At 36.7% G+C, this 17,388-nt stretch overlaps 1 protein-coding gene across 2 annotated transcripts in view; it reads left to right on the plus strand.

The window, feature by feature from the left end:
• psidin (phagocyte signaling impaired) overlaps nt 1-17,388 on the plus strand; it is a 513,704-nt gene that overhangs the window by 223,255 nt on the left and 273,061 nt on the right. For both annotated transcript variants that reach the window (XM_090371034.1, XM_090371035.1), the window contains one exon: nt 3,168-3,303. In XM_090371034.1, the coding sequence (XP_090227160.1) occupies nt 3,168-3,303 (136 nt within the window). The remainder of the gene's footprint in view (nt 1-3,167; nt 3,304-17,388) is intronic.

Below are 17,388 nucleotides of genomic sequence, written 5' to 3' on the forward strand. Positions count from 1 at the left end.
ATTTTTCTTCCAACTGATATATTAATGATCTTGGTAAAATACCTCCCACGATTTCTAACACATTCTGTTCAATGCCTCCTGTGGTCTTCCGTCAAAAGGAAGTCAGAAGGATTTTTGACAAATCTTGTTGCTAAGAAAGCTCCAGGTCCTGATGGTATTTCTCCACTTGTTCTCAAAATCTGTGCTCCTGAACTTACTCCTGTTCTTTGCCACCTTTTTTCACTTTCTTATTCCAAAGATGTTTTCCCTTCTGCTTGGAAATTTGCTCATATCCAACCAGTTCCTAAAAAGGGTGACAAACACCTCCCATCCAATTGTCATCCCATTGTAATTACTTCTACTCTTTCTAAAGTAATGCAGAAATGAATTAACCGCCAACTCTTAAACTACCTAGAAACCTTCTGTATGATCAATGATCGCTAGTATGGATTCCGTCAGTGGATCGACACTGACGGAATGGACAAATTCAATGGAAAAGTTCGATGAAACACAAGCAGTTGCTCTTGACATCTTAAAGGCTTTTGATCGTGTTTGGCATAAAGGTCTTCCAAACAAGCTTCTATCTTACGGTTTGCCAACTGTTTTTTGTAATTGGTTATCCAGTTTTCCCTCTGATTGCTCACTGAGGGTGATGGTAGATCTTTCTCTGTCTTCTAACTTCTCCACTAATGCTGGTGTCTCCCAAGGTTCAGTTCTTTCCTCCACTTATTTCCTTGTATATTAATGAACTTCTTCTATTGACTGGAAATCCTATCTGTAGTTTTGCTGATGATAGCACATAGCATTCCACTTTCCATTTTGAGAAACCTTGCCCTGCTCAATAAGTTTAAACTTCTCGAATATCCGCTAACAATTCCTTAAACGCCGATCTCCAGGTAATTCTCCAGTGAGGCAAAGACAACTTAGTTGATTTCAATCCTTCTAAAACTCAGTCTTGTCTTATATCTCGCAAAAAGGATTCTTCTGCTCCTATCCTTATCTTTGGTGACACTCTGATTCCTAGGCAAGTTGATATATCTCTTTTGGAGATTACCTGACTTCTAATTACTCTTGGCACTAGCACATTACAAATATTGCTTCCTCTGCATCTTAAAAACTTAGTTTTCTCTTTCGCTCTCAGCATTACTTTTCTTTCACACAGCTGTTTACTCTGTAGAAATCACAAATCTGCCCTACCATGGAATATTCTTCCCACATTTGGGGCGGTTCCCCAAAAAGCTTTCTAAGGCTTCTAGATTCCATTCAGAGGAGGGCAGTTAGGTTAATTAATGATTCATCTCTAACAGAATCTCTGCACTTGCTGTCTCATAGACGTACTGTTTCTACTGCATTCTTTTTCTAAAGATACTTCCAGTGCACTGTTCTTCTGAATTGGCTTCTATAATTCCTGCTCTCTCTCTTTCAAAACAGTCAAAACATGTGCCATCACCAGCCAAAATCACGAGCAACCAAATGAGTATGAATATATATATATTTTTGAAAGTTCTTTTAACACAGTTCTAACATTATTTATATATGTGTATAGATTCTCTTGAAGCTCTACAGTGACTCGGTGCAATCTGCAATTTTACCTGCATTTACAATAGTAATAGCCATTTTTATATTGATAATAGTTTTGAAAATTGATGTAGGAGGACACACGCTTTCAACAATATTTGAGACAATATGGACTTAAAAAAGCTGAAATAATTGAAGAAATTCTCTGGAATTTGGATTAAGAAGTTCATGAAACTGAATCAAATATACCTATATAAATATGGAGGATGTCACTGTATGCTATAAAAAATAAGTTTTTGTATTTTTTAAAATATTTTTTGCAATATGTTTTTTTAAAATTAATTCTACTCTGATGTTCAGCAATTGTCAAAATAGAAAATATATGTACATATATTTAAAAGCATTTATGTACATACTTTTTAAATTTTTATAAACTTTCAAAATAGTATGCACACCAACTAAAGTAAGGTGTTTGAAGATTTTTAAAGTTTACAAAAATGTAAAAAGTATGTACATAAATGCTTTTAAATATATATACATATATTTTCTATTTTGCCTTTATCGCTAAACATCAAAGTGGAATTATTGTCAAAAAAAAATTTTAGAAAATAGTTGTTTATGATTGTTTACTCATAAACAACTTTTTTTTTTTTTTTTTTTTTTGTAAAGACTACAACTTCTAAAAAAAAAAAAAAAAAAATCCTCACCAAGGCAACTTGATAGCAAAAAATGTGTTTAATCCTTTTTTAATTATACAGTAGTAATTAAAAGACAAATAATAAAAATTATCATGTTGGGAGGCATATTATTTTATCACAGTTCCATTATTTAGTTTTTGACAAGGTGGAAAAACTCTTTATCAAAAAATAATAAAAAAATAAATAAGTATAAGTAACCCCTTTTGTCAAAAATTTTAATACTAATAAATAAATAAGTTTTCTCTTTAGAATAGAATAGCAGTATAGAATAAAAGTAGTTCACTGGATATATAACACAAAAATGCTATCTTATGTAGTAATCACATTGGCTTGGACCACAGTCAGTTCAGATGTGTGCAGCCTTGTGTTGGCCACAAAGCTATGTCACACTAAACTTTTAAATAGCTGGTAGGCAACTTTTGAGAAATATTCTTGCAAACAACATTTTGCTTGTGCGATATGGATTGGATAGGCCTGTTTCGGCATATTGTTTATAACATAGTGATGTAAGATGTTCTGAAACAAATAAATTAATTTTTCGGAAATTTATCAATTTCCCAGTAGTTTATAACTAGACGTTATGATTTGACCTTTGGTTTCAAAGGGAGTCATCTTGATGTCTCGTTGATCTTGATTTTAAATCATATGACTTGTTGATCTTGATTTCTTGATGATCCAAATTTGAACATGTACGGAAATTTGCTTATGGCACATTAACTTTTTTTATCACCGGGGTGCTAATATTTTTATTAACTAAAAAAAAAGCATGAAAATAACTTGTTGCTCTTTGTAATAAAGTGTTATCTTTGAAAAATACATATTTTTTTTAAGATTACCACTAATGAAAGAAACCCTTACCAGGTGAAGCAGTTTGATGAAGAAAAATGTGTTTCTTTTTTAAGTTTATAGTACTAATTAGAAGAAGACATTAAAATGATATTTTATGGATAAGTAATTCTCTTTCATTGCTAGGTTAAAGACATGCAGCGACACTTGTGTTATTCTCAGTTAAGGTATTATGTTGGCCGTTGTGATGATTGGTCGTATCAACAGAAATTGGCTTTAACTAGAGAACTAGTAGTACGGTATCACCATGGCCTTCAGTTTGGTAAGTATTCCATTAAGAACATTGGACCTTTCTTCCAGGCATTTTAATCTGTCTCTTGGTAGAAAACTTTCCCATAAACTTAAACACACTGTATATATATATAGATAAATAACTATACATCCTTGTTTATGGATGAAGTGAAGAATTACGTCATCTGAATGCAGAGACAGCCTTAGTCCAACAATGCTTTGACTTGTTTTGTTTCAGGGTCACAGTTGTAAGCCACTATGACCTTGAAACAAAATATTAGTCAGTGAGCCTATATTTCATCCATAATAAAAATCAACTTGATTATCATCAAGCATGTGTGTTATTTATAAGCACTTGACCCTTGTGCCAGTGGCCAACTTTCAAATATTTCAAAGCTCACCTTTCAAGGCCAACTTTCAAAGCCCATCAATGAAAGATTTTTAATGCCCTGAATATTAGACAGAATATCCTTATATCTTTCATATGATATGCCAATATTGTGATGATAGCCAACCATTGATTATTTGGTCTGAAAGCAACAATATCATGCCTTAAATCAGTGTTTTCTGGAGTTGGAATAATTGCACGTCGGCAGCTACTTGATTATTTTTGCAACCTTTTGTTTGTTTTTTTATTTTAATGTGAAGCAACATTATTACTAATTATTCCCACCATATTCTTATGAACTTCTTTGGAAGACCTAACTTATGAACTACCTTAACTTATGAACTGCCTATATTTTTTTTAGAAGTTAATCCTTTCACAAATAGGTATTAGTATTATAAGGACAAATGATGCAAGTAAGTGAACTTTTTCTGCATCATCCAAAAATAAATAAATATAATAATAATTAAAATAAGAAGAACTCAATTCAACTTTAAAGAGTACTTTTTTTGAGGGTATGTGTGTACAATTCTGATTTATAATATGCACAGGAAGAGGCAACATAAAACTTAACTCTAATGGACTCACTGCTTCCACCACTTTGGGAGGCAACTTACTGCAATATTCATGAGATCCAGTCGTCTGTTATTCCCTGATATTGTTTTTTTTTTTTTTTTTGTATTTGTATCCTCTGGTTTGTATCTCTTACATGAACAAGAACATCCCTTCTCATTCGTTTAACTCAATCCCTTCAGTGCCTTATACACCTCAATTCTATTTTCCCCTTAATGTCATCAAACTTTGCAGGCTGTTCTTCATATAGGCATCATTTTGCACTCATCACCAATCTTCTAGTCACCCTTCTCTGAACCCTCTCCAGAAGTTCTAAGTCTTTTTTTTTAGATGTGGTCTACAGACCTGAATATAATATTCCAAATGAGGTCTAACCATGACTTTGTAATAATGACATCCTTCTCCCTATTAGTAAAGACCTTATAAATTATAGAGAGGACACTATGTGCCTTCCACTGCCTATTTACACTGCGTGGAAAATTTCATATCAGATTGAATCAATGCCTAAGTTTTTTCCTTCTTGAACCACTTTTAGCTCCTCTTTCCTAGCTTATTCTTGGGTCCAGGATTTCTGTTTCCCAGTTGCATAACCCTTAATTTAGAAACATTAAACTTTAATTGCCATTTTTCAGACCATATATGTAATTGTGCCAAAGCAACATGGCCTGGCTTGGATTGTCAACCATCTTCAGATCATCAATAAACTTTTACATCTTACCTTGGATACCCTCATCAGTATCATTTCTGAAAATTAGAAGTAGTAGGAGGGGGGGGAACAACACTAATCCCTGAGTTACTTGTTATGCTGGTCCACTCTAAAAGGAAGGGGATGAATCTGATTGGTCCACTTGACATCGATGGTTCGACTGTTGATGATCCTGCTTAGATAGCAAACAAACTGAATGAGTATTTTGCATCTACATTCACACGTGAGGAATTATTACAATTTGAAAATGGAAGAAGGTTATCAAATTGTAGCAGTGTGCTTAATGATTTTGTAATAACTGAGAGCGAAGTGGAGGAGAAATTGTTGAAGTTAAACACAAGAAAGGCACCTGGGGTGGATGGGATCTATCCAGTTATTTTAAAGGAGGCGGCAGAGCAACTAAGCAAACCCTTAGCCATAATTATGAGAGCATCCTTGGACTCAGGGGAGGTTCCCACGGACTGGAGATGTGCAAATGTGTCCCCAATTCACAAAGGTGGATCGAAGGGTGACACGAGTAATTACAGACCAGTTAGTTTAACTTCTGTTCCGGTTAAAATAATGGAGTCGCTGGTTAAAGATGCATTGCAGGATCATCTAGACAAGACTGCAGCAATAATTCAAACGCAGCATGGGTTTGTTAAGGGAAAGTCTTGTCTGACAAATTTGATTGGTTATTATGATGTGGTCACAAAGGAACTGGATGCAAAAAATAATTTTGATATCATATACTTGGATTTCAGGAAAGCTTTTGACACTGTTGCGCATGGAAGACTACTGTACAAATTGGAGCAGAATGGTATTAAGGGTAAGTTGCTACAATGGATAAAGTGGGAGAAGACAGAGGGTGGTAATCAATGGGTGCTTCTCTTCGTGGACTAATGTTATTAGTGGAGTCCCACAGGGTTCGGTGTTGGGTCCACTGTTGTTTTGTGTATTTATCAATGATATTGATGAAGGTATATCAGGCTTAATGTCGAAGTTTGCAGATGACACAAAGGTTGGCAGGGTTGTTAATGACAGTAATGGCAGTGTGCTACTGCAACAGGATCTAGATAATTTGGGCAGATGGGCTAAGAAGTGGCAACTGAAGTTCAACCTTGACAAATGCAAAGTACTGCATATGGGTAGAAGTAACCCCAGAGAAACGTACCAACTGTGTGGTACTACACTTAAGGTGGTAGAAAATGAAAAAGACCTGGGAATAATTGTGCAGTCAGATATGAAGTTTTCTGAGCAGTGCAGACAGGCTGCTAGGGCGGGTCATGGGGTTTTGTCAATGATATATAGGAATTTTGCTAGCAGGGAAAAGGAGGTGATTGTCCCTCTGTATAAGGCAATGGTCAGGCCACGCCTTGAGTACTGCGTACAGGTCTGGAGGCCTCATTTTAGGAAGGATGTAGATTTGCTTGAGCGTGTACAGAGAAGAGCAACACGATTGGTGAGGGGAATGAAGGGATTCTCTTACCAAGAGAGGCTTAAGTTCTGCAAATTGCAGTGGCTGGAGACTAGGCACCTGTGCGGTGATCTGATCGAGGTCTATAAGGCCTTGAATGGGTTGAGCATGCTGAATTCTGATGGGATCCTTCCATTTGTTCAGATTACCAACCTACGGGGACATAAGTTCAAATTAAGAAAGGACAGATGTAGATTAGATGTGCGGAAATTTGCCTTTAGCCAGCGGGTGGTTAATTGCTGGAACAAACTTCCATCTGTCGTTGTGGAAGTTGATAGGTTAAATAAATTTAAGGAGGAACTGGACAGGCATTTGGAGGGAATGGTGTGATTTTTTTTTTTTTTTTTTTTTGGCTGATGCTGCATAAGCTCCTACACTTGCTTTCTTGCATCATGTGCCACTACTACTACTCTGAAGACTGATCATTTATGACAATCCTCTCTCTATCTCTCTCTCTTTCTTATCTTTTAGTCATCCTTCCAATCCAGCATAAGATCTTAGCAGTAGCTCCAACTTGTTCCAGTTTTTATATCAACCTTCCATGGGGACAGTATCAAAAGCTTTACTAAAGTCTAGATATATAATATAAAAATTGTTACTTGCATCCAACTTTTGATGTCCACAATGTAGTAATTTAGGCATGACCACCCCTTAATGAAAAGGTCCTGTATGGCATTCTTAACTATAGACACCATTATCTTCTCTATTACATAAGTCAAAATGAACAGCCTATAGTTATCTACCTCCTCTCTAGTACCACCTTGTGGATTGGGGAGACATTAGCACTTCTCCAATCCAAGGGAATCTTTCCAGAGTCCAATGGCACTATCATTAACGTTTCAAATGGTTTGATACACTGTGTGATAATTTTTTGAATCTTCAAATTGATAAATTTTTCATTCTTGTTTTGTCAGCAGAGAGAATAAAGGGTCTGAATAAGGTGAGTTTGTGAAATTTTCCAGAAATTGATTAAAAGACAGCAAATACAGTCGATTCCGGTTATTTGGGACACATCGGGACTAGTGCATTTTGACCCGATTAAGCAGCTGCCCCAATTATCCGAAGTTTCACGTAAATAGTTAAAAATACAATGGAACCCCCCCCCCCCTTTACAATTGGTTCACTGTACAAGCAAATCACGTTACAATGGACTGACCATAGTAAAGTACCGTTCACTATACGATGTGTAGTAAGCGCCGCTCATTGTGATCACATTTGTGAATTGAATTTTAATTCTATTAAACAGCGATTCTAATTAGCTAAAATAGGAGGAATATTATCCACAGGCTATAAAAGTAAAGCTATATTAAGCACAAATTTACCCTTTATTATCTTACAATTAAAAAATTAAATGATACACGAAAATCAGAAGAATATACGTGATAATCGGAATAATTAATACGTACTGTAATATGTACATACTAACTAGTTGACATTTGTGGGTGGGGGTTAAAATTTAAAACAGTAAAAAGATAAGCAGTCAATAACAAAGAACATGGCACACACAAATTGTAAGTAACATGATACGCACAAGTGAGAATGGAGTAACAAGTTATGAAGCTTTTAAAATAGGAATGAAGAGAAGATTCTGAAAATTAATTTTTTTATATGATTGAAGATTCCGTGGAAGTGTAAACACATTTCGCCATAATAACCCACAGAATTCCAGCTGTCGGTATTATTGCAAATTCAATAAGATCGAGTTTACTATCTGTTTATGATAGATTGCACTAACAGAAAAGCCCAATAAACAGGTGACTGCTAATTGTTTTTATTGTTTTATGGTTGTGACCTCCAGAAATCTGACCAAACTACGTGGTACAGTCGGAGACAATCGTAGGGTAATCTCCAGTGCTGCCGTCTCCTGCCCCAATTAAACGTATGTTTGTCCCAATTAAGCGAAGTAAACCCTGGCTATTTTCTCGATTCAGTTCTTTTTTTTAAGATTTTTCCCAAATAAATGGCTACCTGATTAATCGGTGGCCCAAATAATTGGAATCCACTGTATATCCTTCATAATTAACTTTATTAAAATTTTTTTGAGGTTTTAAGTGAATAAAATATGCATTTGGAATAGAAAAGTAAATGTTTACATTATGTAGGAGAATGACTTTCATGCTAGTTTTGGAGGACCTGAAGTTTATATTCACTTTGTTTACATAGTTGAGCTCCTAATGCAGTCATTATTCTGGAAATATTGTTGCATTAGAGAAGTGAATCTGTCTTAAAAACAGCATAGAACTCCTCCTCGTGATACCAAGAAAATGCTGGAGATAGAGTAGGGTTTTTGCTTGCAGCTTTGATCTGAAGATTTTTATGAAAAATATTTGAGATTTAAATGTCATACCAAATCACTTATATCTCATTTTATGTGAAGTTGTGGTTATATTTTCATGCTAGGGACATTAACTAATGCCATGTACATTGCACTCAGAATGTGGTGATGAAATTGTAAGGAGAGTTATGATGGGGAAGATACAGGCAGATTACATCCATGCATTGGATTCAATGTGACACATTTGTCTTTTCATTTTTAGTATTTTAGCCTTGCACTTTAGCTAAGTGAATATGTTTCTCAGTTCATGCTAGACCATGGAAATAGCAAAAGGCAAAGAGTTTTTTCTTTATTTCATTTTATCAACTGTTCAACATAAGTGTGGCAGAATTTGTGTAGAGCCCATGGTTTAGTTTGGTTGCCCTGTGGCATAGAAATAGATTTTTTTATCACTAGTAATGTTTTTCCTTCTCTTTTTTATAACAGAAGCAGAAAACATTGTAAATTTCACATGTAAGTAAGCTATATACTTTGTCACATATAGCAATATTTGCATTCTCTTGTCACTAATCACATTACAAAACTAACAAACACAGAGGTAAACACAGTTCTACTTCTGTGTTTGTTAGTTTTGATGTTCTGCTCAGACTAAAACAGTACAGAGAATGGCACTTCCTAACTGCTTGCATACTAATGTCATGTTGAGCATTGTATTCTTGACCCTCCTTGAAGGCTCTCAATACTAAAAAAATTCAGTGGCAAGTTATCACAACCTTGTAGTGATAAAAATCCAATATCTCTTTTGTGGATTTTATCCAAAAATGTAATGGAGTACGATGTTTTACAAAAAATTTTGTGATGTGAAAAAATGAATATAATTTTTGAACTGTGCATATGCAAATTACTCAAGGATGCAATTGGCTAACCTCCAAACCCATTGTAAGCCTCTCTTATCATTTTCTCTCTCTTTCTCTTCTCAAAATATAAAACATATTTAAAATATGTTTTATATTTTACAACATAAGTGTTTCTTCTTTATTTGGTAGGAAGGAGACTCAGCAAGGTTTATGGATGTAAAATGATAGAAGGAATTTGTTTAGTAAAGATGGAATTCATTTGAGAAAAGAAGGTATGAGGATCTACAGTGGCCTAATAGAGAAATTAATGGTTCAAGAAAACTACTAATTGGGAGGTGGGGGAAGACATGGAAAGGCACAAGTTAGTAGCATAGACTAAGGCAGTGGCACCCAAGTGTGCTGCGGGATATTTTAAATTTTCGAGGGAAACAGCGGTACTCTACATCTGTCGGACACTGCTAAACTACTAGCTCGAGGTAGTTCACAGTTTCAACATTACTTATTAAGTTGTTTGAATCTAATTACTTAATAAACGGGACTGTTAAGTATTTCTTTTGGACTAGGGGTGCCGTGAATCGAGAAAGTTTGGGAACCTCTGAACTAAGGTAATACTTGCACGCTCCTTGAGAGTACTTGTGTACAATGCTGATTTTTAATATCCAAAGGAAGAGGCAATGTAAAACTTAATCGTAATGGATATTAATATTAGTAGTTGCAAGTGATGTAAGAAAGCAAGCTTATACGGCATCACCAAAAAAAAAAACCCACCCTTCCGCATTACCTGTCCATCCCCTCCAATGCTTGTCTAGTTCATCCTGAATTTATTCAAACTATCAACTTCCACAACAGATGGCAGTTTTTTACAATAATTGACCACCCACTGGCTGAAAGCATACCTCTGCATATCTATTCTACAACCATCCTTTAATTTCAATTTATGTCCCGTCATATGTGTAGTCTAAGCAAGAGGAAGAATGCCATCAGCACTGAGCTTGTTCAGTCCATTCTAAGCCTTAAACATACAAGGGGCCATGTAGGTGCCTAGTCTCCAGATGCTACAGTTTGCAGAATACAGGCCTTTCTTGGTAAGAGTATCCTTTTGTTTCTCTCCCCCCCCCAATCACCAATGTTGTTGCCCTTCTTTGCACCCATTACAGCAAATCTATTTTTTTATTTCTAATAATGAGGCTTCCAGATATTTATACAGTACTCAAAATTAAACCTAAACATTGCTTTGTACAATGGGATAATCACCTCCTTATCCTTTCTGGCAAAATTCCTGTATATTATTGACCAAACCCCACAAGCTGTCCTGGCAGCCTGTCTGCACTGCCCAGAGAACTTCATATCTAACTACACATTTAACACCCAGGTCTTTTTTCTTTTCCACTACTCTGAATGTAATGTACCACACAGTTGGTAAGTTACTCTGGGATTACTGCTACCCATGAGTAGTACCTTGCATTTGTCAATGTTACAAACTTAAATTGGCATTTCTCAGCCCACTGCTTAATTTTTCTAGGTGTTGTTGCAGTAGCATACCTTGATTACTGTCATTAACCACCCTGCCAACTTTTCTTTATCTGCAAGCTAGGACATTAAGCCTGATATACCTTCATTGTTATCATTAATAAATACAGAAAACAATGGGCCCAGCACTGAACCCTGAGAGACTCCACTAATAACATTAGTTCACAAAGAGCAGTGTTCATTGATAACTACTGTCTTCCTTCTCCTACTCAACCATCTCTTTATCCATAATATCACCTTGCCCTTAATGTCACACCTTAATGCTCCAATTTATACAGCAGTGTTTTTTTTTTTTTTTTTTTTTATGTGCAATAGTGTCTAAAGCATTTCTGAAATCCAAGTACAGTAACTCCCCAACTTACGTAATACTGGACTTACGCAAATTCACTTTACGTAGGATTTTGCCGGCTGGTGCAAACCGAAAAAAAAAATATGGAAACGTATTTTGCATCTGTAGGGATAACTGGAGGTATCATAAAAATATTGTAATGTAAACCCAATAACACGTTTCTTTTTTTTTTTTTTTTTTTTTTTTGTAATTCTTTCCAAGTCCTTGGAAGTTGAAAAATTTCCTATATTACTAAGCTATTTATCTCTCTAAAAGGTCATTTTTTATAATGGAAATTGCACTACACTTTCATCGTTATCATGTGTTCTGTTATAAGAATTAATTTTGATATTTTTCTAAAACATTTCTGGAGGTCACTACCACAAAACAAAAACGATTTGCACTTTCCGGTTTATTGGACTTTTCTGTTAGCACAATCTATTATAAATGGTTAGTAAACTCGATCTTATTGCATTTGCGATAATACCAATAACTGGAATTGTGTGGATTTTTGTGTTACGGTATTAGGGTGAAATGAGTTCCCCTTCACTGAAATCTTCAGTCATGTAAAAAAGAAATTTTAAGAAACTTCTCTTCATTACGTATTACAATGATGAAGGGAAGGGATCAACGGAAAGTGCAAGTGCTGGCAGTGATAAGAAACGAAACAAAATTGATTTAGAAATGAAGACGAAAATGATTAAAAGTATGAAGCAGGACAAAGTTCATCATCTATTGCAAGGGTACTAAGTCTCGCTGCTTCAACAGTGAATACTATTTTAAAGGACAGTGCACGTATAAAAGAACATGTTAAAGAATCAACGCATTTAAGATCAGCAGTGGTCACAAAACAGCGTTCAGGTGCTATATCGTAGATGGAAAAGCTATTAATAATATGAATGGAAAATCAGATTCAGAAGCAAGTGCCCCAGTCCAGTGGCCATTCAGGCAAAAGAAACAAGTATTTATTAAGGATAAGTACGGTGAACCCCAAACCAAGTTCGTGACAAGCAACAGGTGGTTTAATAGATTCAAGCATCGCGCCGGTTTCCAAAACATTAAAGTATGCGGTGAAGTCGCCAGTGCCGATTCTGCAGCTGCAGAGAAATTTTGTGACGTGTTGGAAAAAATTATTGATGAAGGCAATTTTTTACGTTGAGGAGACTGCTCTGTATTGGAAAAAAATGCCGGATCTGACATACATTGCCAAAGAGGAAAAGACAATGCCAGGTTTAATTAGCCCCAAGCAAGTTTCTTGCTTGGGGCTAATGCAGCAGGAGATTACAGATTAATACCACTGGTTGCGTACCATTCTGGAAATCCTCATGCATTTAAGGGCATCAGTAAAGCCACCCTACCCGTGCATTTCTGATCGAACCAGAGAGAATGGATAACAATATCTCTCTTTGAGGATTGGTTTAAATGCTGCTTCATTCCCGAGGTTGAAAAATGTTGTAAAGACACATCGTTCCTTTCAAGATTTTGCTTCTATTAGATAATACTCCTGGACATCCTACTCATCTAGATGATTTCAATTCGAACCTGAGAGTCATATTTCTATCGCCAAACACGACTTAACTCATCAAACCTATGGATCAGGGTGTTATTTCGAATTTAAAAGCATACTATTTATGCACAACATTTTCTCAGGCATTGTCTGCAGTAGATAGTGAGAAAAATTTTACGTTAAGAGACTTTCGGAAATCTTACAATATTTACCACGCCATCTTAAACATTAATAAGGCCTCACCATCATCATCATCATCAGCCATTTTCAATCCACTGCAGGATGAAGGCCTCTCCAGCAACTTTCCAGGTCCTTCTGTTTTAAGCACTGACAATCCATTTCATCATCATTATCAGCCATTTTCAATCCACTGCAGGATGAAGGCCTCTCCAGCAACTTTCCAGTTCCTTCTGTTTTGAGCACTGGCCATCCATTTACTACTCAAAAACTCATGAATTTCATCTATCCATCTCCGCCTTTGTCTTCCAGGTTTTCTTCTAGCTCCTCTTGGGTACCATTCTGTTATTTTCTTAGTCCATCTGTCATCATGTCTTCGAGCTATGTGTCCTGCCCAAGACCATTTTAGTTCTTTAGTTTTGATAAGAATGTCCTTTACTTGAGTTTGCTGCCTAATCCATGTGTTTCTCTTCTTATCTAACAGTCTGATTCCCAATATAATTCGTTCCATTCTTCGCTGTGTAGTTCTTAGCTTCTTGGCGCCTCCGTAGCTAGCCAGGTGGGAAGGAGCAGCAGTGCGTAGCACACGCTTCTTGATTAGACCAGGGTTCGAGCCCGTCACCACCAAATACGGAGGATGCGGAAAGGTCAGGGAATGACCACCGCATATTCCCGGAGCAATATGGCCTTAGTTGCTAATGCTCCTAAAAAACCAAATAACAAATAACATCTTAGCTTCTCTTCCATTCTTTTGGTGAGTGCCCAAGTTTCACTTCCATAAGTCATGGTGGGGAGTATACATTGATTCATTATTTTACGTTTCAGACAAACTGGGATATTGCTCTTCAGTATGTGACTATATTTCCTGAATGCTATCCATCCAAAATTTATTCGTCTCTTGACTTCCAGCAATTTATCATTATTACAGCTAATAACTTGTCCCAGATAAGTATATGACTCCACCTTTTCAATTACTGCTCCTTCAATCATTATTTCCCTTTCCATGGCATACTTGTTCATCATTACTTTTGTTTTAGCCATATTCATCTTTAATCCAAAATCCTTACTAACTGTGCATAACTGATTAAGATTTTCCTCTAATTCTTTGGGATCGTGGCTTATGACCACAATGTCATCTGCAAATCGTAAATGGTTTAGGTACTCTCCGTTCACATTGACTCCTTTCTGCGACCAGTATAATCTTCTGAAAGCTTCTTCAAGGGCAGCAGTAAACAGCTTTGGAGATATTGTGTCTCCTTGTCGAACTCCTTTCTTGATTTTAAATTTGCTACTGTCTTTGTCTAGTCTAATAAAGGATGTGGCACTCTCATATTTTCTTCAAAATCATAATATATGGAGTACCTATGCCTTATCTTTCCAGTGCCCGAAACATTGCCTTATGCTGTATGGAGTCAAATGCCTTTTCATAATCCAGGCATAATGGTGTTTTATATTCATTTGCTTTCTCCATTAGCTGTGATATTACGTGAAGGTGATCCATAGTTGAGAATCCTGTCCTAAAGCCAGCTTGCTCTTTCGGTTGATTCTCATCAAGTATTCTTTCTAATCTGTTAGTAATGACCCTTGTGAACAACTTGTAGATATGGGATAACAAGCTAATTGGTCTATAATTTCCAATTTCTGATTTATCTCCTTTCTTATGCAGCAAAACTATGATTGCATTATTCCACTGCATAGGCATCACACCTTTTCTAATGCACTTTGTGAAGAGCCTTGCCAGTTTCTGTGTTATGTCTCTTCCTCCCAATTTTAACAACTCTACATTAACTTCATCTTCCCCAGGGGCTTTCCGATTCTTCATTTTCTTCAATGCATGTTCTACCTCATCAGGAAGAATATCGGGTATGTCGTATGTGTTGCTACTTTGCAATCCATCTTCCCCACTGCTGGTATCATTCCCCCTCCTTGTATAATTCTCTATAGTAGTCTTCTGCTATTTGAATTATGCCTTCTCTGCTGTTTATAAGTACACCATCGCTATTCTTCAGTTTCAGTATCATTTGTCTTTCTGTATTACTGCTCATGGCTGCTGATTTAAATCCTTTGTTTTCCCTTAATGCTTGTTCTACTTTTCTTGTGTTAAATCTTCTTATGTCCTCTCTGAGTCTCTTTCTAATGGCTTTGCATAACTCAGTATACTCAATTTTCTCCCTGTCAGTGTTTTTCTTGCTCTTCATTTGTCGTCTTTGGTTCATCATGACAAGTGTTTCTTGACTAATTTTTTCTTCTTTGGATTTCTGTTTCCCTATAGGTTTCTTGGGCTTTATCACTTTCAGAAAGTTGTAATATTCCTCGTCGATATCTTGGTCCTGAGCAGTCTGCAGAAGCTCAAACTTGTTCTTAAGTTCCAGTACATACTGCTTTTTCTCCTCCTCTGTTATTTCAAAGACCTTTGTATTATTTACTCGAGTCAGTTTTTTTCCTTTCCTTTCCTACATCTATATCAAGTGTACATCATACCATTCTGTGATCACTTCCAACATTTACCTTATTCAGGACGGTAACATCATTCACAATATATCTTCTGTTAGTGAGGATGAAGTCGATTTCATTAGTTGTTAATCCATTTGGACTCTTCCATGTCCACTTTCTGTTCACCCTTTTCTTGAAAAAAGTGTTCATTACTGACATTCCTTGAGATTCTGCAAATTCCACAAGTCTTTCACCTCTTTTATTTCTTTCACCAATTCCAAAATTTCCTATAGTTCCTCTTTCTGCGCTGTTTTGCCTTTTTCCAACCTTAGCATTGAAGTCCCCCATAATAATAGTGTAGTGGGTTTTCTGCTCATCTAGAAGACTCTCAATTCCGGTGTACATTTCTTCAACCTCTTCATCATCATGGCTCGATGTTGGGGCATAAATCATTATAATCTTTAGCTTGTACCTCTTAGAAATCTTGAGTATTAGTCTTGACACCCTTGGTGATGTACTTTTGAATTCCAAAATGTTGTTTTTAAAATCTTTATGGACCAGAAACCCAACTCCACCTTCACTCCTTTCACTGTTTCCATTGGTGTACAGCAGATTTCCACTTGATAAACTTATAAGTGATTCATTTCTTCTTCTTGTTTCAGCCAAACCGATGATATTCCAATTCACATTTTCTAATTCCTTTTCCAGCTCTAATATCCTGTCTTCACCGATGAGTGATCGTACGTTATAACAGGCCAAGTTCAATTTCCGTGCATGGCAGCCTGGTCGTACCCAGAGATTCTTAGCACCCTCTGCCTCCACTCTGATCCTCTCGCTGCCGTAAGAGGGAGAGTGAAAGCTGCTGGGGACTTAGGGCCATTTGTATTGTTGTGCTCTCATTGCTGGGCGCCTCCGTAGCCAGGTGGGAAGGAGCAGCAGTGCGCAGCACGCGCTTCTTGATTAGCCCGGGGTTCGAGCCCGTCACCACCAAATACGGAGGATGCGGAAAGGTCAAGGAATGACCACCGCATATCCCGGAGCAATATGGCCTTAGTTGCTAATGCTCCTAAAAAAAAAACCAAAACCAAAGCTCTCATTGCTGGAGGGTTTGGTCTTTTCCTCTTCACACTGACCAGGCGTCTTGAAGAGAACCACTCTACACGTTCGTTGCCACCTAAGTGACGTAACAGGGCTTACCATCGAGAAGGTGTGCATGAGTGGATTTTAGGGAGGCAGGCCAATCGGACTTCTCCTAAATCTTCTGTAATAGAGAGATATTGGATCCATCAGTGTTTCAGGCTGAGTGTCTGATAACAAACAGGATACCTGTTCCCCTCTTGCCCCACAATCCATTTACTACCCACAAACTCATGAATTTCATCTATTCATCTCCGCCTTTGTCTTTCAGGTTTCCTTCTAGCTCCTCTTGGGTACCATTCTGTTATTTTCTTAGTCCATCTGTCATCATGTCTTCGAGCTATGTGTCCTGCCCAAGACCATTTTAGTTTTTTAGTTTTGATAAGGATGTCCTTTACTTGAGTTTGCTGCCTAATCCTTGTGTTTCTCTTATCTAACAGTCTGATTCCCGATATAATTTGTTCCATTCTTCGCTGTGTGGTTCTCAGCTTCTCTTCCATTCTTTTGGTGAGTGCCCAAGTTTCACTTCCATAAGTCATGGTGGGGAGTATACATTGGTTCATTATTTTACGTTTCAGACAAACTGGGATATTGTTCTTCAGTATGTGACTATATTTCCTGAATGCTATCCATCCAAAATTTATTCTTCTCTTGACTTCCAGTCATTTATCATTATTACAGCTAATAACTTGTCCCAGATAAGTATATGACTCTACCTTTTCAGTTACTGCTCCTTCAATCATTATTTCTCT

The sequence above is a fragment of the Mastigoproctus giganteus genome, chromosome 3, assembly GCF_048544385.1.
Source record: "Mastigoproctus giganteus isolate SK-2022 chromosome 3, ASM4854438v1, whole genome shotgun sequence".
Lineage (NCBI taxonomy): Eukaryota > Metazoa > Arthropoda > Arachnida > Uropygi > Thelyphonidae > Mastigoproctus > Mastigoproctus giganteus.